The following is a 26,950-nucleotide window of genomic DNA, read 5'->3' on the forward strand; positions in this document are numbered from 1 at the left end:
GGAGGAGTGGCAGCAGATGTTAGCTCAGGGCTAATCTTCCTCAAAAAAAAAAAATTCTAGAACTGTATGTCTCATCATGTAAGGCCATTAAAAGCATCAGCGCTATTTTCATTTAACTTTTTGACCTTCATTATCTCTACCCATATATGTACCTCATCAAAATAAAGTCTGGAAGCTAATTTGTATTCTTCTTCTTCTATCTTTCAGTGAAGCCTGATCCTCCACATATTAAAAAGCTCTTCTTCCAAAATGGTGACTTGTATGTGCAGTGGAAGAATCCACAGAACTTTTATAGCAGATGCTTATCTTATCAAGTAGAAGTCAATAACAGCCAGACTGAGACTCGGGATATTTTCTCCGTAAGTTTTTTTATAGATAGTTGTCTTTATTTGAGTATTTTTCTTTCACTTGAATTTCTTGTTGTATAATAAATTGAAATATCAATGAAATGTGGCTTAGATTTGTTACTTTTTGATGATGTTGATGATAATGAAACTTTTTGTCTAAAACACGGCATGGTGGAAGGTTTGAGGGTTCATGGTAGATTGGCTGCAAGATTCAAGCCATTCATTGATTCATTTGCTCAACAAATTTTTATGACATGTCTGTCATGTGCCAGGCACTATTTTATGTGCACATGACACCTGGCGAAAAAGTTTTTTCCATGATGCTTACCTACTAGAAAATAAGTATGTAAATGAGCAAGCTTATTTCAGAGAATGAGGGCTATGAAGAAAATTAAATGGAGTGACATAGCAGGGTGACAGGCGTGCTTGAGGGAGTATGGTGTAGGGTAGTCCCCGAAGTGATGACATTTGAGATGAGACCAGAATGGTGAGCAGGAGCTATCATCTGAAGCTGTGGGGGTGAGGGCGGGCAGCACGTACAAAGACTCTGAGGCGCGAATGAGCTTGGCATGTGTGAGAAACAGAAAGGAGATTGTTGTGGCCAAAATATAGTAGGAAAAGGTGTCTGAGTGGGAGGCCAAGGTCAGATCAGGTAGATACTTGGAGGTTCTGGTATGGCCATTGAGTTTTCTTGGAATTTGTGGCAACTAGAGTAGTCAAATTCTAGTAGTCAGTATTTGTTGGATTGTGTATGCTTATGCTATTAGGAAGCTAATACAAAATATGCTAATTAGAGTTCTCTGTGGGGCACTGGGCATAAAAGATGTGGCATAATCTCCGGGCATCAGTCCCATTGTCACACTTTAGCGTAGAGGTCAAAAGCTCGGGCCTCAAACATTTCTGTTTGGACCACAAACAAAGTGGGCTTTTGTTTATTAAATTTGAATTTTTTGCCCAGATTTAAAACCATCGTACCTGAGGAGTGCAGTTTCCATAAGGTGGCGCCTCAAGACCACAGGAACTGTGCCACTCACTTGTGTGCCACCTGCCTGGGCCCTGTGTGCATTTGAGTTTTAGAGGTTAGAAACCAAGTGTTTTATTTTGGCTTTTCAAGTTGCCGAGCACCTTGTGTGTAGGCAAAGTCCTTGGTCCAGTGGTTTTAGCTCATCCTGAGGACTTCAAAATACTTCCTAAATTAAGTGAGTGTTGACGGGCCATAACTCTCCAGAGGGAGAGAGCAGAGCTCCTCTGGGCATTTGCCGAGGAATCCGTGTGCTGAAATAGAATAATCATTATCTATCCCAGAATCCAGTGACCCCGTACAATACCGCACAGGGGAAAAGCAAAGGGCTTTCAAGTGAGGAGTGGTTGAGGCTTGGGTTTACAGCTAGGTGAGCTGTCAGAAAGGCGACATAAACTTGCCTACTCTAGCCTTTACTGCTCTCTTCTGTCTGCAATCCTGAGACACATGCTGCTCGGATTACTCACTTGGCACTGAGTTATGTCCTGCTGGTTACCCTGATCACATGCGTAGGCCTTTTCTCTCCACTAAAAACCTAAGCTCCTGTAGGGAGGGGTTGGTTGGTGTGTACTCTGTGCTGTTCCTGCTCCTCATAGCAGCTAACACGTATTGAGCGATTACTAAGTACTATGTATTTTAATAAGCACTTTATCTGAATTGTCTCATTCTAGGTCCTGTTATTTCATCCCCATTTTACAGATGAGAAAACTTGGTTTTAGAGGGTGCTGCTAAGGTCATATTTCTAGTCAGTCTTAGAGCCAAGATTTCTACAAAAGTCTAACTCCAAAGCTTTTATTCTTAACCACCGGGGCCCACCTCAATGCTTCCTCTTAATAGTAGCAGCCATCACTTATGAAGTGTTTATGATGTGCCACAAATATATTCTTCTGTGTACTTCTTATACAGTAGCTCATAGTAATCCATGGAATAGGTTCTATTTTAACCTACATTTTACTGAGAAACTAAGGCTCAGAGAGCTTAAATAACTTGCTACAGGCCACACAGCTAATAAGTATGACTTCAAAGTTTGGTCTCCCTGTATTAAACTTTGACCAAGAATACTTGGTATAACAATATGTACATAGTCATCACTTAATAAATCCTTTTTAAAATGAACAAAGAAAACAAAACAAAACCAGATTCATAGTTATAGAGAACATATTGATGGTTGCCAGAGTTTGGGGAGTGGGTGAAATGAGTGAAGGAGATCAAGAGGTAGAAAATTCCAGTTATAAAATAAATGTCATGTAGACATAATGTACAATATGGGGAATATAGACACTAATACTGTATTAACTTTGTGTGGGGACAGGTGGTAAGTTGACTTGTGGTGATCATTTCGTAATGTATATAATTGTCAAATCACCATGTTGTACACCTGAAACTAATATAATATTGTGTGTCAATTATACTTCTAAAATAGATGCCAAAGTCTGCATTGATAAAAGTATGGGAAGACTCACATTTTGTTTGGAATGAGTTCTAGAAATCTTCCAGTATTAATCCATTTATTTTTTTGTATTTGTTCATTTATTGAACAAATGTATATTGACCATCTTCCAGGAGCCATAGTCTCCGCTAGTGTTTGTATCCAACATTGGATGATTTAGTATTGTTTTAGTAACAAGGAATTTACCACCTCACATATTCCTTACAAGGCCTTGCAAAATGCAACAAAATATTTGTTGAATAAAGAAATGCAATTTTCGTATTAAAAAAAGTAAATTCTTGTTGAATTGAGTTACCTTTTTTACAAATTTATGCATCGAAGAGAACACACATACTATGGAATTTATCCACCTAAATCAGAACTATAATCTGTTTGAAATTAACTATGTGTACACTTGAATTTAGTGTCCTCTCTCCTAGCGGATGTTCACCAGCTGCTTCCTCCCCTAGAATGTCATCAGTTTTTTGTATGTTCATTGATTTTGAGCTCTGCTGGTTAGATCTTTTGTGTTTCCTTTTTACAAGACTTTTTGAGGAATTATTTTGCCTTGTGTTCCAGTTGAGAGGAGCAAGTAGGCTGGACCATGAACTGGTGCCATCACGTGGGGGCTGTGCTCAGAGGTAGCTCGTGACAGGATCATAAAGTGGGGAATGACTTGTCTGTGTCCACCCTCATCCCCGTAGACTATCTGCCTGGTGCTCTGTGTGTGCCCTTGTTTTCCTTTCCTCACAGAGGTATCTGAACAGCTGATAAACTACACAAGGGGATTTACATTTGAACAAGAACCCAGAACCTTCAGTTTACACAATGATTTGCAGATTTTGGAATATATATATCTGGGAGATGGTCCAGGGGAGGGGGGGACATCAGCCTGCAACTTGATCCCTCAAGTGGTAGTTGACACTTGTAATGGCCCAGCAGGCATCTGACTCCTAATGGTCAGCAATGGGGTGCAGTAGACCCTGAATGGTTTTTTCTCCGCCCCTATGTGAAATATTGATAGGGTGGCCCTTGATCATTCAGTTGGCGTTTTAGCTCTTCACAAATGCAGGTAGGAACCATTGAGTGAATGACATTGAATGCCAAAAATCATAGCTATGTGTTCTGGTCTTTGTTCCATGTTTAAACATCTCTTTTATAGAAGTTGACTATTTTTTCCAGCTTTATTGAGATATGATTATTGACTAAAAATTGTATATATTTAGGTTGTACAATGTGATTAATTTTAAGGTGTACAACATGATGATTTAATATACATATACATTGTGAAATGATCACCACAATCAAGTTAATTAACACATCCATAACCTTACACTGTTATCTTTTTTTTGTGGTGAGAACACTTAAGATCTACTCTCTTAGCAAATTTCAAGGATATTATACACTATTATTAACTATAATCACCATGCTGTCCATTAGATCCCCAGAACTTATAACTGAAAGTTTGGACCCTTTGACCAATATCTTCCCATTTTCCCGTATGTAACCAGCAAGCCCAGAAGGCCCATCGTGACCCATGTCGGTCACTGTCCTCCCAAAGAGCAACTATTGTCTTGACTTCTAATCCCGTAGATTAGTTGTGTTACCTCTTTTTAAACTTTATATAAATGAATTATACAGAAGTTACTTTTTTGTATGTCTGCCTTCTTTCACTTGATGTTATGTTTATGAGATTCACTGATATCATTGTCTGTAGTTGCAGATGGTTCATTCTCATTGCATTCATCCCATCATATCAATCTACCACATTTGATTTCTCCATTCTCCCATTGATGGACATTTGGATAGTTTCTAGTTTGGAGTTTTATGGATAGAGTCTTTGTGAGCATTTGCGTACTTGTTTCTGTGCACATGCACATACATTTCTGTTGGGCATATATGGGTCATAGGGTTACATATGATTGTCTCTAGTAGATAATAGTTTTCCCAAATGGTTGTGCCAGTTTACACTACTAAGAGCAGAAATTGGGAGTGCTAGATGCTTCACATCCTCACCAACGCTTGGTATTGTCTGGTAGGAGTGTGTATTGTTATCTTGTAGATTTAATTTGCGTTTCCCTGATGCCTAATGAAGTTGAGCACTTTTTAATGTGTTTATTGGCAATTTGGATATCCTCTTGTGAAGTGGCTGTTCAAGTCTTTTGCCAGTTTTTCTTTTGGGTTGTCTGTCTTTTCTTTATTAATTTGTGAGATATCTGTATATATGTGTGTGTATTATATATAAATATAAATATATATTACATAATGTATATATGCAAGTTCTTTGTCAGAAGTTGCAAATATCTTCTGTCACTCTATACATTACCTTTTTATTTCCTTAACAGCAAGCATATCTTTTGATGAACAGAAGAAGTTTTTAATTTTAATATAGATGACTTTATAAAACATTTTCCTTTATGGTTAATATTTTTTTGGTCCTATTTAAGAAATCTTTTCCTGCTTCAAGGTCACAAAGATAATCTACGTTTACATCTAAAAGCTTGCTGTATTTATTTATTTAGTCTAACTTTCATATTCAGATCTGCAATCCATCTGGAATTGACTTTGTAAATAGTGTGAGGCAGGAGTCAAGATTTGTTTTTTCCCCTCTTATGGACATGTAATTGACCCAGCACCACTTATTAAAAAAACCAACTTTTTCCGTTGCCCCTGATCCTCTTTAGTGGAGCAAAAGGAAACCTTGTTAGAAATGGTTAAATGATGCAAAATGTGATTTTTTTAAAATTGTGGATTTATTCATTTTCTGTATTTTCAAGGTTGAAGAGGCCAAATGTCAGAATCCAGAATTTGAGGGAGACCTGGAGGTCAGTAAATTCAACTTTAGCTATTTGGGCTTAAACTCAGAGTAATTAGGGGTGGGGCAGGGTGAGCATAGCCTGAATTGGAACTGCTTTGAGAAAAACAAACTACTTTGTTCTGTGCATTGTTGCCAATTGTTTTTTTTCAGGAGTTAAAGTCAGATAATTCAGATTGCAATCCAAGTCTTAATCATATACAGAATTTGGCAGATAATTATATTTAGGATTCAGCAGCAGAGAAAGAGAATTAACTGGTAATATTCTTGTGTGTTTTTATTTTATATCTAAGGGTACAATTTGTTTCATGGTCCCCGGTGTTCTTCCTGATACTGTGAACACAGTCAGAATAAGAGTCAAAACAAATAAATTATGCTATGAGGATGACAAACTCTGGAGTAATTGGAGTCAAGCGATGAGTATAGGTAAGAGAACAGGATTTCATTAAAATTTAAACCATTGATGCATGGACACTAAGCTGAAGCAGAAAATAGATTGGACAAAAGGACTGTTCTGCATTCTTGACGTCAGCCAGAGAGTACTTGCGATCAAAATGTACTTTGTGTTTAATTAATGTCAAATCACCCAGGGCTAATTTACAAAATAAAGCTCTTTGAAAATCCACAAAATCCAAATGGTGTTATTCTCTCTTCTCTCCTGTCTCCATCTTTGTTAATAACCTGAACAAAAATGTAGAAGGCAGGCATGATTAAATCTGCAGATTCTACAATGCCAGAGGACAATACCATGTGCTGGTGACAGAATCAAGAGTAGAACAATGACCTTGAGGGCATTTAATAGAGATAAATCTGTATCTAGGTTTGAAAAAAAATCAGTTTCCTTTATTAATTGAGAGGCTGAGCAAGCTATGTGTCAGGCTCAAGTACAGGGTTAGAAAGACCTGTGCTTTAAGGCTCTGTGTGTTGTAGGGTGGGGTATAGGGTTTTATTTGACTGTAAGATCAAAGTGACTCGACTTTGAACCCTTAAATATCCCCAAAAGGCATATGTAGTCATAGGCAGCCATGATGGTGCAGTGCCTGAAACCAGGGAATGCAGCAGGACGGGGCACGGTGTCCTGCTTACATGAGAAGTGTGCAGGATTCCATTCCGGGCACCACGTTGTAGGAGATGCATTGGCAGACTGGAATCTATCCTTGATAGGTAATCAAGATGTTGAAGAATCTCAAAATTTTCGGAGAAACAGTTGGTGAAGTAAGTTTGGGGAGTCATGATTGCTGAATTCTAATATTTGAGATATTGTCAGGTAAAAGAGAGAATAGGCTATCTTTTTTGTGGCTCCTTGGGGCAAAATAGGACCAACTTAAGAAAACAGTGAGAGAGACAGGTTGCTGAGGTAAGCGATTCCCTATTAACTGAGAGACTGAACAAGCGATCTGCCAGGTGTGGTTATATTAGTTATCTATTGTTGCGTAACAAATCATCCCAAAATTTAGTGGCTTAAAAACACATATTTACCATCTCACAGTTTCTGTGGGTAGGAATCTGAGTGTGGCTTAGCTAGGTACCTCTGGCTCAAGTTCTCTCATGAGGTTACAGTCAATCTGTCAGCTGGGACTGCAGTCTCATCTGAAGGCTTGACTGGGGCTAGAGAATCCACTTTCCAAGCTCACTCATGTGGTCATCGGAGAGCCTCACTTCTTCTCTGGCTGCTGGGCGGAGGCTGTAGCAGGTTGAATTGCATCCCTCAAAAAGATATGTTCAAGTCTGAACTCTTGGTACCTGTGAATGTGACCTTATTTGGAAATAGAGTTTTTGCAGATGTAATCAAGTTAAGATGGGGGTTATAATGGCTTAGGGTAGGCCCTAAATTCAATGACTAGTATCCTTATGAGAAGAAGAGAGGATAAACAGAAACACAGGCACATGAACACACAGGGAAGAAGGCCATGTGAAGATGGAGGCAGAGATTAGAGTGATGCAGTTACAAGCCAAGGAACACTATTGATAGCCAGGAGCTACCAGAAGCTAGGAGGAGGCAAGGAGGGATTCTTCTTTAGAGCCTTCAGAGAGAGTATGCCCTTTCAGATACCATGATTTTGGACTTCTAGCCTCCACAACTATGAGAGAATACATTTCTGTCGTTTAAAGCCAACCGGTGTGTGGTGATTTATTACAGCAGCTCTAGGGAACTAATACAGAGCCTCCCTCAGTTCTTTGCCAGTTGGGCCTCCCCACAGGGCTACCTCATGGTGTGGCAGCTGGCTTCCCCAAGTAAGTGATCCAAGCAAGAAAAAGTATGAGAGAACACCCAGTGTGGAAACCACGTTTATAACCGAATCTCAGAAATGACATCCCATTTCTGTTGCTATTCAATTCTTTACAAATGAGTCAACTAGTCCAGCCCACTCTCGAGGGGAAGAGATTACACAAGGGTGTAAATATCAAGAGGCAGGAATCATTTGGGGATATTTTAGAGGCTGCCTAATGCAATGATGCTGGGCTCTGATGACGCTTTCTAGATCTTCATGCACTAGTGGAAAAGGTGAGCATATAAACAGACATATGACATTCTATGTGTTAGATGTAGCAAGGCAGTTAATGAAAGGCTTTGGAATTGGACAGTGCTGGATTTGAGGCTTGACTCCATCACAATACTAAATCCTTCTGGACAAGCCACTAAACCTCTCTGAGCTTTATCCTTCTCATGTGTGTAAATGGGAGATAATATTATCTATCTCTATACCATAGATATAAGCATGTAAAAGCAGCTAATATGGTATCAGACATGTAGTAGGTGCTCAATTAAGAATAGTAGTAGTGGTAGTTGTTAGGAATATTTTAGGTATTCTAGTAGTGGTAAGTAACCAATAAGAAAAGATAGTCACTTTTAATGAGATGACATATTTAACAGGTGTAACATTTTTGTTAGTAGTGTCTGGAAGGAACCAGTTGAGATACCTGGTTTCAGATAATCCTAAAGGTGTTTATTCATCCATGGCATTTTAGGCATCAGAGCAGGACTTTTTTTTCACTATTAAGATAACAGAAGATAAGATAATTGAAGAGTTTCAGAAAACAGATTGGGGTCGAGGGCAGAAGTATCTGTGATCCCTCTAGTCTAATACAACTGTCGCTTGGCTTCTTTCTAAAAGGGTTTTATTTCTCATGTCTTTCTGTTTGCTTTCCATCTTCCAGGTAAGAAGGCCGATCCCACATTCTACATAGCCATGTTACTCATCATTCCAGTCATCGTTGCAGGTGCCATCATAGTCCTGCTGCTTTACCTAAAAAGGTAAGGCAGCTGCCCGGGCAGGCTTGACAGTTTCTGCCAGCCTGGTGGCTCTGCTTATCACCCTTTATGACAGTGTTTGATGTTTGCTCAGCATATTAGAAGCGTTTTGGCTATAAATGGGTTTTGGCAGTACGGCATGGCAAAGAAAATTATTGTGCCCATTTTCTGGTGAGGAAAGCGTTGGATTAGTTTCTCAGGGCTCTGCTCAGGTGCTCCTCTCTGCATGTGTTTAGAATTGTTGAGAGAATTTATGTTGACTCACTCTTTCAAATGGCTAATTTATCAACAGTTAGTTAGCTCTTGGAATGAAGCTTTAGAAATGGAGACCATTGCTAAGGGAATCGCTTGTCTAGTATTAATGCAAAGCAGGTGACTACTTAAAGCTGTAGGAATGAGAACTTCATCCAGTCGTCTCTAATATATGGTATTCATTCCTCGAGAATGTTGTATATCTCACCATACGAATTGGTCTGCTGCTGTTATTTACTCTTGCAGTAAATACCTAAGGTTGGAATAAGATTATTAAGCTGGGTCCAGAACCAGTATTTTGTCATTATTTCTATGTACTTTCAACATACACTTATTGTGTGCCTATTTAAGTGCCAGGCACTGTTTTAATTGCTGGGGTTACAACAGTGAACAGGAAAAAGTCCTTATCTGTGTTCTAGGGGGACATATATCTAGGGGATAGATATAGATATATATATATATAAAATAATGCTATGATTTCACATAGTGAGTAGTAACGTTATGGGGAGAAAGGCTAGGAAGTGATAGGAGGCTCATCTTACATAGGATGGCCAGGGAAGGCCTCTCTGAGAAAGTGACATTTAAGGCGAGACTAAATAAAGTGAAGGAGTGAGCCATTCAGATATTTGAAGAAAAAGCATTCCAGGCCTAGGGAATAGCAAGTGCAAAGGCCCCGAGTCTGGAATGAGCTTCGTGTGTCTTGTTGGAGTAGAGTACACAAGGGGGAGAGCAACAGGAGATGAGGCTGGAGAGGTTGGCGGAGCCAGATCGTGTCATAGCAAGGAACTGAGATTTTATCCTAGGCTTGATGGGGAAACATTGGAGAGTTTTAAGCAGGGGAGGGACGTGGTCTGATTTACTGTCATAAAAGATCACTAGTTGCTGGGGGAAGAATTGACTTGGGCAAGAGTGGAAGCAGGGAGACTAGTTAGGAGGCATTGCCGTGTTTTGGGAGAAAGATGAAGGTATCTTGGGCTAGGAGGTTAGAATGGAGGTAGTAAGATGTGGTCAGATGTGGGATATATTTTGAAGGTAGAATTGATAGCACTTGCTGATGGCTGCTTGTCTGTGGACATGTGAGGGAAATCAAAGATTCAAGGATAACTTAGATTTTTAGCTTCGGCAACTGAGTGAATGCTGGAGCCATTTACTGAAATGGAGGAGATTGTGAAGAGAGCTGGCTCTAGGGGAAAAGTGAGGACTTCAGTTTTGAACATGCTGAGTTTGAGATGCCTATTAGATGTCCAAGTAGAGATGTTAAATAGGTAGTTGTATACATGAACCTGGAGTTGAAGGGAGAGGTGTGGGCTGGAGATAGAACTTTGGGTATTCTTGGCATGTAAATGGATTTAAAGCCCTAAGACTGGAAGAGAGCCCTCATGAAGTAAGATAAAGAGGACAAAAGACCGAACCCTGGGGCACACCAGTGTTTAGAGTCCTAGGAGAAGAGGTAGGTCTGCCAAAGGGTACTGTAAGATGCCAAATAGAGAGGAAGAAGTAAGAAAAAAAAAGAAAAATTAAAAAGGAATGTACCCTGCTCTCAGAAGATTATTTTTTTCAAAGTTATAAACAGCAAGCTCCCATTTGGTCTATGATAAGTAAAGCACCATTATTATTTAAATGATGGGGTATAACACACACAATCATAACTATGTGAAGTGATGGAGTATTAATTAGCTTGATTGTGGTAATCATTTCACAATATATACATGTATCATAACAATACGTTGTACCCCTGAAATATATACAATTTTTTTTTAAAGATTTTATTTTTCCTTTTTCTGCCCAAAGCCCCCTGGTACATAGTTGTGTATTTTTAGTTGTGGGTCCTTCTAGTTGTGGAATGTGGGATGCCGCCTCAGCATGGCCTGACAAGCGATGCCATGTCCGCGCCCAGGATCCGAACCGGCGAAACCCTGGGCCGCTGAAGCCGAGCGCGCGAACTGAACTACTCGGCCACGGGGCCGGCCCTGTACAATTTTTATTTATCAAATATATCTCAATAAAACTAGAAAAAAACTTTTAAAATGATAGGGTATAAGTAGTCTGCTTATGCTGATGGCCCTTTTGCTCCACCCGCACTTGATGCCCTTAGGACATTGATTTCTCAGCTTGTTTCAGAAATTTCTTCACAACTGCTTTATCACTAAAGATGACTTGTGTCACATGTCTTTTGTCCAAGCCTTCTTTTAATATGGCTATATTTAAGTGGGACGTTCCTATAGGCTGGAAGATGTGATCAAAAATGTCTGTTTTCTTAAAGGCTCAAGATCATTATGTTTCCTCCAATTCCTGATCCTGGCAAGATTTTTAAAGAAATGTTTGGAGACCAGAATGATGATACCCTGGTAAGCACTGACTCTATGAGGTTTGAAATTGGTGGGTTTTTTTTTTTTTTTTTCTGAGGCTATGGGATTTTTAAAAATTTTGGTAAAATATACATAACATAAAATTTACCATTTTAATTGTTTTTAAGTGTACAGTTCAATGGCAGTGAATACACTTACAATGTCATTCAGCCATTATCACCATTTCCTGAACCTTTTCATCATCCCAAACAGAAACTGCCCTTTAAACAAGAACTCCTCATGGCCCCCAGCCCCTGGTAACATCTGTTCTACTTTGTGTCTCTGAATTTGCCTATTCTGGGTACCTCATATAAGTGGAATCCTACAATATCTGTCCTTTTGTGTCTGGCTTCTTTCACTTAGCATGATGTTTTTGAGGTTCATCCAAGTTGTAGCATGTGTCAGAATTTCATTTCTAAATTGATTATTTTAAAGTACTTTTTATCTAAAAGATTAAAGACGAGCTGATTTAAAATATATCTCAGGCCAAGCGTACCACCTAAGAAGTCTCCAGAATACTTTGCCCATCTCCCATCACTGGGCTTCACTCTCTCCCTGGGGTAGGGAACATATTTGATCCAAACATGCAGGGGGAGGAGCCTCCTTTATGCAGCTAGCCCAATAGGCGGGGCTTCTGACTCTTGGATAATTTGTAAACTTGATTTGGAGAAAGATAAAGATGGGGTAAACAATTGAAATAGATTTTGTTCGTGCTACTGCCTGGAAAGCTGGCCTCCCAAGATGGGGAACTAGCGCAGACCCCACTGTTAGAGTTCGTTTGCTGCAGACTCTCCTGCTGGAATTTATGGCTGGAAAACCTAAGACCGTATGAGAATGAAAGAGTTTGAAGTTTCTCTGATAAATACATTCACCCAAATAAAATAATAAAGACACTAAATGAAATAAATATCAATATTATTGTATATATCTTAAATTAGTACTAACAGGCATAGGGCAGTTAATTGAGGGAAGCAGTACAGCATAGCAGATAATAGCCTGCACTCTGGAGTCAGATTGTCTGGATTCAAATCTCTGCTGTGTCATTTACCATCTGTTTGACCTTAGGTAACTTCCTTAACCTCTCTCTCTCTGCCTCAGTTTTCCCATTTGTAAAGTGGAGGTAATGATAACACCAGCCTCATAGTGTTGTTATGTTGGATTAAGTTAATTTAATAGTCATGCACCACATAATGACGTTTCGGTCAATGATGGACCGCATGTACGATGATGGTCCCAACATAGTACCATGTAGCCTGGGTGTGTAGTAGGCTATACAATCTAGGTTTGTGTAAGTACACTCTGTGATGTTCGCACAATGACAAAATCACCTAAGGACGCATCTCTCAGAACGTGTCCCCGTCATTCATTGACACATGACTGTACATAAAGACTGCTGAGCATGCTTGGCACTTTATAGGTGTTCAGTAAGTTAGTGATTAGTATTACTAAATACTTTCCATTTATCTTTAATCCCCAAACAATTCTTGTAATAACGAGTGATTCACACTGGCAGTGATGATATGCGGTTAGGGAAGGAAGACGGGGAGGCCGATGTGCTGTCAGAGGAGCATTCATCTGGATCACTTTTTCACCAAGTCATGGTCACAGACAGTGGGTAACTCTGCCAGACCCTGGGGATAGGGTACCACTCGGCAGCTGGGTCCAGAAGTCAGGCACCTGATAAGGGGATTGTACACTGAGGTGACTATGGCAACCAGTGATTCTTCAACTTTAGCTGAGTGACAATCAACTGGAATGCTTGTAAGAATGTAGAAGCCTGGGCCCTCCCTCCGGAGATTCTGAGTCAGCAGGTCTGCGATGAGTCCCAGGAATCTGCATATTTAACCGGAGCCCACAGGTGATTCCTGTCCTGGCAGGATAGTTTGTGGACCACACTTCGAAAATCCCTGTTACAGATATTTTCCTTTGGATTACCAGTGTCTCTTTCTTCATTTCACCAGCTACTGTGGTGGATGCTGGAGGCTGGGAATTGTGCAAATATTCTAACAACTCTAACCAGTTTTTGAAAGTCTGCTATGTGTACATACCATATTAAGCTCTTTGCTTATATTCCCTGATTGAATCTTCATAACCTGCCTGTGGTGCAGGTGCTGTTAGTACCATTTTATAGATGAGGAAATGGAGCCTCAGTGAGGTTAAGTCACTTTAGTGAGGTCACACAGCTAGTAGGTAGTTAGGTTCGATTTGACCCAGGACTGTCTGATTCCAGAGTTCTCTCTCTCTTTCCACTGTGCCACATTGCCTCTTGTAAGATAGGATGCTTGTCCTCAAGAACCTCACCACCTTCAAAGAGTTCTGTATGATAGCAGTAGAAGGTTGGGATAGTGAGTTATGAGGAAAATATTTAGAGTCACATTATGATTGGCCTTATATGGAAAGATACTAGGATATCTTTCTGACAACAATCTGGAGGGAATGGATTAGAGAGGGGAGGCACTAGCTTGGTAGCAAACTGGGACCCTCACCCTGAATTTGCCCCGTAGGTGTTTTGTTTGTCCAGTGTGAGATATTTAAAATTTTTCAACTTGGAATCCTAACCAGGACACACACTCTACCAGTTCATCTCAGGCCCTGCCATTTCCAGTTCCCACTGTGGTTTCACACATTGACCTAACATGCCAGACTCTTGAAAGACATTTGAAGTGGCTCGCCATCTTAGCAGAATGAAGACTAGTGAAAGTGCTGTGACACAAATGCCCAGTATCTGTGCAAACATGTTTGGACTCACTAATATATATAAAACATACAGCCAAAGCATTGATGAGATATAAATTTCCAGCCTAATAAGTTCCTAAAAAAGTAATAGTACCCAGTGTTAACAAGTGGGTGGGGAACTGGCACTTTTCCTGCACTGCTCATGGGCCTGTAAAATGGTATTCAGTCTTTCTGGGGGGCAGCTTGGTAAAATATAACAAGAATCATTAATCTTGTGATTATACTTTTAGTCATCTATTTTGCGGGAATAATCCAACAGTGGCTCAAGGATGGTTTAAAAAAGATAGATTTTCAAAGCATTTAATGTCATAGCAAAATATTCATGTTATAAAAGTAAGAAACATAAATGTGTAGTATATTATAATCTTAATTTAAAAAAATGCCTTAATCTATACATAGAATAACGAGTGGAAGGAAATGAGTCAAATGATTATCTCTGGGCAGAAAGATTGGGGATAATTGATATTATTCTCTTTCTACCTTACCGAGATTTTCAAATTGCCTATAATAAGCCTGTATTGCTTTTATGATAAAAAGAACCCCTGTACAAGTCATTAAGGGAAGAGAGAATGTTGTGGTCATCCAGGTCTGAGAGATAATAGGGACTTGAACTTGGGTGGTAGCAGAGATTGATGCAAGAGACATTATTGAAGGAAACTCATTACGACTTGGTGACTCTGTGTGGGCGATGAAAGGTGGGGAAAGTAAAAAATAATTTTAAGGTTTCAAGCCTGGGTGATAGAGTGAATGATGGTAACATTCACAGCAAAATCAGATCAATTATCTTTCTCAGAGATGGGAAAATTGCTTTTTTTCAATTTGCTGTCTGGAGGATAATATGTTGTCCCGATGAGTCAGATAATTCTGTAATTTAGTGAGGCGGACACACTGACACAATGGACCACTGAAAGTGTAAGATGTTTTTGTTTGTAGTGGTTGCAGACCATTAAATAAAATCAGTGTTTAAAACTAAAAGTATAATAAAAATGCCAGACAGGGGAAAGGGTAATAGAACAAATTTTCATGTTTGCATTTAACCAAATGAATAATCCTCTTTCTCTACATGACAGAAATCCTTACAAATTGAACTGCATATGCAACAGAAAGGCTAACTTTTTATTCCTAGAACCATCGAATTATTTAATGAACATGGCCCTAGAGGTCATCTAATGAGGTGGATTTTTACATGTTTAATTATTTATCTTTGATTATACATCTTAAAAACTCTAGGGCCGGCCCCGTGGCAGAGTGGTTAAGTTCACGCACTCTGCTTCGGTGACCCAGGGTTCGCTGGTTTGGATCCTGGGCGCGGACATGGCACCACTCATCAGGCCATGCTGAGGTGGCGTCCCACATGCCACAACTAGAAGAACCCACAACTGAAAATATACAACTATGTACCACGGGACTTTGGGGAGAAAAAGGAAAAATAAAATTGAAAAAAAGAAAAAAACAAACAAAAAAACCCTGTAGATTCTCATCCTACCCCGTCACTTTAGAGATGGGAACATTGGGAGCCACAGAGAAATTTCTCAACGACTACCACAGCGAGAGGTAATTGCAGAACCTGAACCAGAAGCCATTGTAACCCAAAGTTACTGACTCCTAGTCCAAAGAAATAATCCATGCCCTTTCTAAACACTTTCTTCTTCCACACTACACCATCAATAGTGGTTTTTAAAAGAACTTATTTAGGGCTGGCTCCGTGGCAGAGTGGTTAAGTTCACGCGCTCCGCTGCGCTGGCCCGGGCTTCGGATCCTGGGCTCCGACATGGCACCGCTCGTCAGGCCACGTTGAGGCGGCGTCCCACATCCCACAACTAGAAGGACCTGCGACTAAGATATACAACTATGTACAGGGGGGGTTTGGGGAGATAAAGCAGAAAAGAAAAAAAGATTGGCAACAGTTGTTAGCCCAGGTGCCAATCTTTAAAAAAAAAAAGGAAGATTGGCAACAGTTGTTAGCCTAGGTGCCAATCTTTAAAAAAAAAAGAACTTATTCAGGTGTGGCCACAAAGAAATTCAATCTTCTGTATAGTTTTCCTTAAGGTTTCTAGTGTTTGGACCCTGTTTTGTTCATCACTGTAGTAACATTTTGGCCAACAGCGTTTCTCCCTGTTGCTCCGCTGCTTGCCTTTTCTTTGTGACTAATTGGGCTGCTGCCCAGATTTGGCAGTGGGTTAGAGGGGGGGTGCTGTGCAGAGGGAATTGCTTCTCCTCTGTATCTGCATTTCTTCTGCACCATAAAAAATTATCTAGTCTCCCCCCACTTCTTAGAAACCAATTATGTTTTCATTCCTGTGCCAATTTTGCATTCCTGATTGGAAAGCAGCTTTTTAACTTGGAGTTGACTTCCAAATACTGCTGATTTTTTTTTTTTTACTTCAGTATTATCTTTAAAAACTAAGAATACTTTCTTACATAGCAAAAATAGCATGACTGCACTTTAAAAATTATTAATTCCTTAATATCCTCTAATACTCAGTCCATATTTAAACCTTTCCAACTGTTTCAGTTGTCAGGAGTCAGATGATACCCAGTTGTCCCACCATTAGTGAGGCTAAGATTGACCACTGTATTTAAGGTGATAACAGCGTGTCCCCTTCTGCCATCTACACTTATTCCCCCCCTTGCCACCTGAAAATAATCTGTGTGGTGCTATGTTAGCACCCTGTCAGCGCTTCAGCTACTGCTTTTTATGCCAGTTGGTATCCTTGTAAGAACCAGTAATTTCAAGAGGGGCTGTGAAATGATTTTTTTCATGTACCATTTAATCTACATTGATGAGCCAGCACTTTTCTATAAAGCACTGCTTTCAGGCATCCGCGAGGCTCTTTGGTTGTTCTGAAATTCAGTTTCTGCTGGAAAGGCAGGTACGTGTTTAATTCTTTCCCTTTAATTATCCCTCTTGAAAGTCAGGGATTTGGGTTAACAGCCACCTAAATGATACCAAATTAGGCCCCTCCACACCACATTCGACTAGTTCTTCTTAAAGGTGCAATGATTTTAGGGCATGAGAATCTACCATTCCCGCTGTACAACTTTCTCTTGTGAAGGTTGATCTGAAGAAAACCGGGCCATGTCACCTGTCTCCTTGTATACAACAGGCCATTGTTTCCCATGGTGCTTCGGTGCGTGGGACCCGCTTCACTTGCACGGAAAGCTCACTGTGGGAGATAACCAAGTCTTGAAAGTACTCCTAAATTGAGACTTGATGTTCCATTAGACTATGAAATTTGTTTATTTCTTTAAAATATAAAAGCCGTGTAACACACTGTTTTGCTGGGATTAGATGACTAACAACTAAAAGCCAGTTGTGTTAGCTTCCTAAACACTGACTTTTTTCATTTATGATGTTTTTCATCTCTGGCCATTATTCTATTGTTGACTACTTTGTTTACAAAATTGGCAGTGTAAGAATTGAATTATGGACTGGTAGTTTTGTGGATTTATTATTTTTTTCTACAAGTAATTTTAAAATTACACTGATGTATAATTCACAAAATTGAATAACAGGTCAGACCCTTTGCATTCGTTCCTTTTACCTTACAAAGAAGCAGCGCTCAGGAAAAGGCCCTGATGCTAGATGGGTGAAAATGAGAGTAATCCAAGTTTTAGAAATGAAAAAGGCACAGCTAAGCAATGGATCTCATGACCAGAAACCAATGAAAGTGTAATGTTCAGGGTGCATTTTTAAAACTTAAAATATTTTTTCTTTTAAAAGCAATATGTATGTATTGTAGAAAAATTAGAAATACAGATAATTGAAAGAGAAAAATGAAATCATTCTTAATACTGTCACCCAGACATACCCATATTTACTGCTACTTCAACAACATAGAGAAATGGAAATACTTTTATTGGTAAATGGAATAATAGCAATAACAACAACAATAATAGTTCTGACTTACTGAACTTTTACTATGTGTCAGACACTTTTCTAAGCACTTCCCTCATTAATCTGTCGTCATCCTGCAGTGGATATTATCTCCTTCAAACAGATGAAGAAAATGAGGCACCGAAGGGGTTGTGTGTAACTTGCTCAAGGTTACCCTGCTGGTACCCAGCAGAGCCAGGATCTAAACGTAACTGGCAAGTGTCAGAGCTGGGATCTGAACCCGGGCATCCTGATTCTTCAGTCCACACTTTTAACCAGTCATATTCTGTTACATGTTTTAATAAAATGCTCATGTTTAGTTTTATTTAAATTTAACAGATAGGAAAGAAACAGGTGGAACTAAAGGAATTCCTGAACTTTTGATAAATTATAAAATATTTCTTAATGATTATTGAAAATAGCAATTTTTCTATATGTTCTCCCCAGTCTCCCCATTTTTAGAGTTGTCCAGCGTCTACACCGTCAGTGCGTAAGGCCATTCTGTAGGATCGTGTCTCCTTTAGAGCCCTCATTTAGTCTTCATTCCGTGTGGGTGTTTATCTGATACTCACTACTGGTCTTTATGTCAGTGTCTCTCCAGCCATTTTGGTTGTTTGTAACGCTGAAAGTTTTCTCAAGAAGGATTCATGGGACCAGCATTCCCTGAATTATTTACACGTTGATGGAGTTTGCTGCATTAATAATTGACGGTCGTTTTAGCTAGATATAAAGTGTCTGGCTCACATGTTCTTGCCTTGGGTATCTTAAATACGTCATCTGTTTTCTTCTGGCATAAAATGTTGTCAAAGTCTGCTGACAATGTAATTTTCTTTCTGTGTTAAACACTTGGTCTTTTCTGCCTGGTTGTCAAAAGATTTTTTTTCTTCAAAAGTCCAGTAATTTTACCAGAATATGTCTTGGTGTTATTGGTCATTCTTTGTTATTCTCTTCCCTTGTTTTGTTTGACTGTCTTCTATGTTTGTCACATCCTCTTGAATAATTTTCATTCACCTTCATTTCTTTCTTTCCTTCTTTTTTTTGTGTGTGTGTGAGTAAGATTGGCCCTAAGCTAACATCTGTTGCCAATCTTCCTCTTTTTGCTTGAGGAAGATTGTCACTGGGCTAACGTCTGTGCCAATCCTCCTCTATTTTGTGTGGGATACTGCCACAGCATGGCTTGATGAGCAGTTTAGGTCCGCACCCAGGATCCAAACCTGTGAACCCCCGGCCACCAAAGCAGAGCACGTGAATTTAACCACTATGCCACCAAGCAGGCCCCACCTTAGTTTCTTTTTGATTAAAAAAATCCTCCTTTTCATCTTCTGTTTCTCTTAAGGTATTATCTGTTGTGTTTGTTTGCCTGTGTGTTCCTTCTGGCTTAGTCTTCATTTCTGAAATGATTATTTTATCTTACTTCTAATTCTTTCCAGAGTTTTGTCATGTCCTTTCTGAGTTGTTCTTATTCCAAATTTTTATATTCTTCCATAGCATGTACATTTTTCATATCATGTAACTTTTTCTAAATATATTTTAGCTAGTTTTGAAATATTAGATTATAATTTTCATCTATTTTTGTGAACATCTCTTTCTGGCATGTTTTAATTCTGTAAAGATAGTATTCTGCTGCTTATTTTTACATGAAACTAGTTTCCCTGAAGTTTTAGAAGGAGGCTTGATTTGGGGTAGGTTTTTTCTAATTTCATGGCTCTACAGTTCCATCTTCTATTACTTTTGAGAGTTGTTCAAAATTATAATGAATTCCTTTCTGAAATCTTCTGGCCCTGCCTGTCCGCATCCTCGCCTTTCATCTAGACTTTCTATTTTGTCTGTCTTGTCCCTGTCCTGGCCAATGTGCAGTCTATTCCCACCAATTTCTCCTCAGAGTGGGCCTTTGCCCTGTAAGGGAGCTTTGGGTGGTTTTGAAAGTTCCTGGGGCCCAGGTGGCTCCCAGGCTGTACCATGGACTCCTTGCATTCAGTTGCCATTCGAACGTGCACACCCCCGCCAATCTCTGCTCTTGTTCATAGATTATCTTGCTGAGCTTTGAGCGAGTTATTTTAGAGTTCCTAGGTCTATCAGGTGCCCTGCTGATTCCCTCTCGATAGCCTGCCGCAGCTGATACCATTCTGGTCTTGTAGCTACTTCTACTTTGTCCCCACCCACTCATGTTTCAAGGTTCGTCGCGGAAGTAATTTTCATCTGGTTTTGTTGTAGATTGTATCTGTGGGTTTTGGTTTTGCTTTCCTACTTGTGTTTTTTATGGAGGCATTTGGGGAGATGCAAAAACCGTGCTGCCAACCATCTCCTTCCTCCCAGGAGTTCACTGTAAACTCCAGACCATGGGCCAAATCCTGCCTGCCACTTGTTTGTGTGCAGCCTGCAAGCTAAGCATGGTTTTTATACTTTTAGATAGTTGAAGAAAAATCTAAAGATGAGTATTATGTCATGGCACATGAGAATGATGTGAAGTTCAAGTTTCAGTGTCCATGAAGGAAGTCTTGTTGGAGCACAGCCACGCCTGTTCATTTACATATTATCTACGGCTGCTTTCACGCTACAGCGGCAGAGTTGAGTTATTGGGACAGAGTCTGTATGACCCTCAAAGCTGCAAATATTTATCATCTGGCCATTTACAGAAGCAGTTTGCTAACCCTGGTCCTATAATATACTTTTGAGTGGCTAAATAGTTTTCCACTGTGTGACTATATCATCATGTACTTAACCAAGTCTCTTTTGTTGGGCATTTAGATGAATTCTAAATTTCATTATTATAGATAGCATTTCACAGCAAATATTAGCATATATATTTTATTACTTTCTTGGGATAAAATGTTATAAGTAAGATTGCTGGATCAAAGGAGATTAAATGCATTTTAAACTCTGATTGATATTGACAAATTGTCATCCAGAAAGGATATACAAGTTAAATATCTATTAAGGATATTGGTTAAGTAAGTTATGGTGCATTCATGCAATGAAATATTATGCAGAGGTTAAAGAAAATGAGGTAGATCTAATTTACTGATGTATAAAAAGATATAATATACACTGTTAAATTAAGCACCCTGCTTACATATATAGGGTATGATTCCTTCGTATTAAGGAAATGGGGCATTATAATATATACAGTTCAATTTTTCACAGGAAGCATAGATTACAACGAGGTTATACGAACTTATATACCTACCAACAGCATGTCTGAGTGGTTGTTTTGCCACGCTTTTGCCAGAATAAGTATATCTAGTTTTAAAAACAATTCTTGACAATAGATGAGAAAAGGGCATCTTGTTTTTATTTTACATATCAACTTTTATATTTTTTTCTTATGTTCATTGGCTTGAATTTATTCTTTTTGTGAAATTCTTGTTCATTGTCCATGTTTTCCCTGCCATGTTCATCTTTTCCTTAGTGGCTTATAAAGCTGTCTTTATACCTCACATATTAATCCTTTGGCCTGTCATCTATGTTTGCTTTTGTGTTGTATTTAGGATGATTAATGATGTACGAATTTGTTTTATTTTTTATGCAGTCAAATCTTCCTTTATTTTTTATGTGTAGACAGCCCTTTCCTGCTTCAGATTTATGTAATTGTTGCACAATATATTTTTCTAGTGCTTATTTGATTTTGTTTTTACGTTTAGGTCTTTAGTCCATAGGGAATTTAGCGATGTAGGCTGTGAAGCAGGGTTTAACTTTATTTTTCAAATGGTTAGCCAGTCGTCTTAGTGCCATTTATTGAATATGCCATTTTTTCAAAGTTATAAAATTTTTTCAGATTGTTTTTTATTAGACATCTTTGTATTTCACATTTTTAACAATCAGGTTTTTTGATTTGACTTATGTACAGTTAAATGTACTCTTTTGAAGTGTACAGATAGAAGAGTGTTAGCAAATGTATGCAGTTTTGTAGCCACCACTTCAAGCAAGATATAGAACATTTCCATCATACCCCAGAAAGTTCCCCTCACAGTCAAGCCCGTCCTCCCCTGACCCTATACCCTTGCAACCACTGATCTGTTTTCTGTCCCTCAGATTTTGCCTTTTCCGGAACGTCATATAAATGGAATCATACAGTACATAGACTTTTTGAGTCTGGCTCCTTCTCCTTAGCATAATGCACTTAAGAGCCATCCATGTTGTTGCATGTGTCAGTAATTCACTTCTTTTTATTGCTGAGCAGTATTCTATGCTATGGCTGTACCACAGTTTATTTAACCATTCAGTGGTTCAAGGACGTTGGGATTGTTTCCAATTTTTGGCTTTTATGAATAAAGCTCTCATAAACATTCATGTAGAGGTCTTTGTTTGGACATATGTTTTCATTTCTCTTGGGTAAATACCTGGGAGTGGGATTTCTAGGTCCTGTGCTAAGTGTATATTTCATTTTATAAGAAACTGTCAGACTGTTTTCCATAGTGGCTGTACTATTTTATGTTTCCACCAACAATATTTGAGGGATCCAATCATTTTGTATCTTTGTCAGCACTTGGAATTGTCAGTATTTTTTATTTTAGCCATTCCACTAGGAGCATCAGGGTTATATAATTTATTTAGAATGATTTTGCTATTTCAAGCAGTGTTTCCCAACTCATCCCTCCATATGCTAAGACTGGATGCTCCTGACTTGCTCAGTCCATCTCCAATTGCACAACCTGAGGCAACTGAAGAGTCATTGTTGCTCGTGTTTCTGTTTTTCTCTTTTCTGTTTCCTTTCCTAAGCTTATAGAACCATAAAACTTCAGAGCAGAAAAGGAGCTTAGAAATAACCTAGTGCAGGGGTTGACAAACTTTTTCTGTAAAGGGTCAGATAGTAAATAATTTTGGCTTAGCAAGCTATTCATCTTTGTCATAGCGACTCAACTCTGCTCTTATAGCAGGAAAACAGCCGTAGACAATACACAAACAAATGGGCATGGTTGTGTTCCAATAAAACTTTATTTAAGGGCTGGCCTGGTGGTGCAGTGGTTAAGTGTGCACGCTCCGCTTCTCGGCAGCCTGGTGTTCACTGGTTCGGATACCGGGTGCGGACATGGCACCGCTTAGCCAAAGCCATGCTGTGGTAGTCATCCCACATATAAAATAGAGGAAGATGGACATGGATGTTAGCTCAGGGCCTGTCTTCCTCAGCAAAAAGAGGAGGATTGGCAGTAGTTAGCTCAGGGCTAATCTTCCTCAAAAAAAAAACACGAAAACTTTATTTAAAAAAACAGGTAGCCTTCTGAATTTGGCCCTTAGACCACAGTTTGCTGGCCCCTGGTTTAGTCTAACAACTTTATTTTACAGATGAGAAGACTGAGCTCAGGTTTCACCCTTTCCCTTGATTTATAAGTAAAGAAGGCAAGGGCCAGGATATTGGCTTTCACCGTAAGAGACACACTTAAATTTGAATTTGAGATGAACTTACCTTATGCATAATTCCCTGTTCTAGCAAATGATGTTCCATGAAGCTATTAATACAGAGTCTTTCCAAAATTTTAACTGCACTAAGACGTTTGGGGACATTTTATATATTGTCTTTCACCTAAATGCTATTGACTTTTTGAGCCTATTATATCTTGGGAATAATGGTCAAATTTGAGTAGTAAGAAAATAAAGGTTGAAGTAAGAAAAATTGGCCACCCTTTTATTCTTCTTCAAAAGACTGTTTCCAATTTTGAAGATGTCCAAATTTGTTTATCTCTCGAGATAGTCATTAAATGTCTTATAACAATTCTATTCTTTCCCCCCTCTAATGTTAATTCCTGATTGTTTTGTTTCATTAACTGTTCAAATAGATGAAGATTCTTAGGTCAAAAAAAAAAACAAACAGGAAAACATACAGTCATGGTTCCGTGCACGCAAACCTAAAAATAAGCATTGGCTGTGAGTACTCAGGGAAAGAACATTGTTTAGAAGAGTCATCGTTTCTGTGTTTTCCTCCCTTCCAGCACTGGAAGAAGTATGACATCTATGAGAAGCAAACCAAAGAGGAAACTGACTCTGTAGTGCTGATAGAAAACCTGAAGAGAGCCTCTCAGTGATGGGGATAATTTATTTTAACCTTCAGTGTGACCTTGCGAAGATTCATCCCACTCTCCATCTGTTATCTGGGAACTTGCCAAATGGAAACGGAAACTACTGGACCATTTAAAAACAGGCAGCTCATAAGAGCCACAGGTCTTTATGTTGAGTCGTGCACCGAAAAAACTAAAAATAATGAACCCTTTGGAGAAGAGAGCAGAGTCATTCTTGTTGAATCATAAAAGATATCTATCTTTTGTGAAGGCTTCAAACTAGGGGACAAAACAAAAAGTGATTGCAGGAGAGTTAATCTTGTCAAGAGTTGTGACAACTTCCTGAGGGATCTATGTCTGCTTTGTATTCTTTGTGTCGAACAATACCAACAAATTTTATTTGTGGGGGAACTCATTTTGGGTGCAAATGCTAATGTCAAACTTGAGTCACAGAGAACATCTAGCAAGCAAAATTGATAAAATCTATTATCTGTTGTTTGGGATTCCATTGAGTAACGGTTGTGGCTATTTAAACTTTTAACAGTCCAGAATCAGCATCCCCTTCAGCAGCGTTTTCTTCTGCTTTGAAAGGCCCAGGCATCAGTGTTGGCCCTGATGATGACAACTACAGAAAAAGCAGAGGCAGCTTCTTTACCAAGAACTTTCAAAGCCATTGCAGGCTTTTAAGGGCAGTGGAGGCAGAATGACTTATTGGGTATTAGAGTTTGAACCACTGTAGTCTCTAATGATGCATTGTTTTTGTCTTCACCTCTGCTACTCAGATCAAGTACTCACTATGTGTCTAGATTGTGCTAGGCCCCCGGGTGTGAGGCACGGACTCCCTCAAAGGAGGGACTAATTGGGACTCCTCAGTTCTTACCACTTTCTTTTTTATCACCAGTCATTTCTCAGACCTTTCGACTTTCCAGTTCCCACACTGACGTCCCCTTTTGCACTCTCCCTTATTCCCTGTGTTGTAGTCTTTCCCCTTTCATTAGGAATTAGAATATAAATCTGCTCAGAGTACCTCGAGAGCAGGGAGTAATTTGCATCTCAGGTAAAGTGTGAGTAGACTAAGAAACAATGACTAATTCTTGCATATTTTGTAGCTGTTGTGTGAGTCTGCATTTATTTGAAGGTTTTCAGCATTTACTTTTTCTCTACGCGTTTTCTAAACAGAAAGGAGTTACTATCTTCACTTAGAACTTTGCTATTTGCTTAAGAAAAAAAAAGAATAGTGGTGTCTTTTTATAACACGGGCTCTAGGATTCCTCTTTTCCCTTACTGCCACAAATGGTTATTAATAGGTTTCATGTCTTATATCAAGAGCCAGCATCCAAGGCTCCAACATTTGTATTTTTTTTTTTTTTTTGCTTACGCTAGGGTTCCATTCTCACCCATCCCCACTACATATCCATATATATATTCCCTCTGCTCCTCCTACTTACTCCAAATTTAAAGAAGTATGGAAATGAGAAGCCCCCCTTCAGTGTTTCTTTCCTCACACACATAGACTCAGATTACTGGTAGGATCTTAACTGTATATCACAAGTTCTCCAGACATTCACCCATTCATATTAATCAGATGATGCTACTTGGAATTCCTGCTGTTAAGGGAGGAAAGATCAGAGATCCCTGCTCTTCACAGGTTTGGGCAAAAGCCGCAACCTGCTTGCACCGACCGCAGTGGAGGAGCGCTGTGCCCTGGCTTTTCTGCGGAAATTGGGGTTTTCAGTGATGGTAGATGTCAAGGCGCTTCCTCCCTGTGCTTTTAGTTTTGGGGTCAGATTGAGGCTGGGAGACAGGCGTGGATGTTCCACTTTGTCCTACTGTTCTCTAGAAAGAATATTTCATTTTTCTGTGTAGGAATGAGATTACTTCCTAGCCAGGTCTCTTATAATTCTGGGAAGCAAAACACCTAAATGCCTCACCCAAAGCCATTTTTCTTGTTATTTTATTTAGTTGGCAATGGGGGCATGCTTTGATATTCTCTTACCCAAGGAACTCTTGATGCTGACAGTCATGCAGCCTGGGAGTGGGGAAATTGTATTTTGTTTCCATCCTCCTCTTTTAGCAGTAAAATACTTGAGGGAAAAGAGGGCAGTGAATCATGGGAGTACCTGTGGTGGTTTGATAATTGCTGAAAAGTGATCCCCAGGTCTTGGGAGCTCTTGGAGACCTGAACACATCAGTGGGATATCCATCACTTGTAGGAAGCTAGTAGGTTAATTACTATTTTATGTCTAGCCTATATGGATTTTTTTCTCTACATACCTAAGTAAACTCACTGTAGGAATGGTCATTCTTACTCTTTCATTCAGATAAATTTTTTCTTCATCTAGGCACTGAAGGAATTTGTGAAACAATGTTAAGAACATTTTTGGTAATGCCAAAAGTTGTTTAACTTCTTATAGGAAAGCTTGAGTAAAATAAATATTGTCTTTTTGTATGTCACCCGAATGTTTTCCTTTGGTCTTATTTTTGGGAAAGTGTTGTGAGGAGTGGGTGGTGGAAGAAACTGGAGTTAAAAGAATAAATGTGAAAAAATTCCAAGACAGCTGTTTTCTCTTACAATCACTTATCACCAACTTCCCTGCTGTTCTCAGTATGCCTGTGTTTTCTAATAAATGCATGCGCTTAGTTTGATATTAGTACAGCATTTACAAGCGGTACTTAAAGGGACATAAGTATTTGATACATTGTAGTTATAATAATTAAGGTAAATGGAGAACTGGTCTTTCCTAATATTTAGCTTAAAATAGAGTGCAATATACTTCGGGAGACTGTCATGGTATACGTGATGGGGGACCCCTGGTTACAAATTAATCAGATTAGCAGATTAGATTTGAGACTAAGAAAATCAGTTTTCCATAGCTGTT

The 26,950-nt window shown here is 39.2% G+C and overlaps 1 protein-coding gene across 1 annotated transcript in view; it reads left to right on the forward strand.

Moving 5' to 3' along the window:
• Positions 1-26,525, forward strand: part of IL13RA1 (interleukin 13 receptor subunit alpha 1) — a 53,188-nt gene extending 26,663 nt beyond the window's left edge. The window contains exons 6-11 of the mRNA XM_070604668.1: positions 208-359; positions 5,575-5,622; positions 5,906-6,038; positions 8,772-8,868; positions 11,381-11,465; positions 24,006-26,525. Coding sequence (XP_070460769.1) covers positions 208-359; positions 5,575-5,622; positions 5,906-6,038; positions 8,772-8,868; positions 11,381-11,465; positions 24,006-24,098 — 608 coding nt within the window. The 3' untranslated portion in view covers positions 24,099-26,525. The remainder of the gene's footprint in view (positions 1-207; positions 360-5,574; positions 5,623-5,905; positions 6,039-8,771; positions 8,869-11,380; positions 11,466-24,005) is intronic.
• The last annotated feature ends 425 nt before the right edge of the window (positions 26,526-26,950 follow it).

This window comes from Equus przewalskii, chromosome X, assembly GCF_037783145.1.
Source record: "Equus przewalskii isolate Varuska chromosome X, EquPr2, whole genome shotgun sequence".
Classification (NCBI taxonomy): domain Eukaryota; kingdom Metazoa; phylum Chordata; class Mammalia; order Perissodactyla; family Equidae; genus Equus; species Equus przewalskii.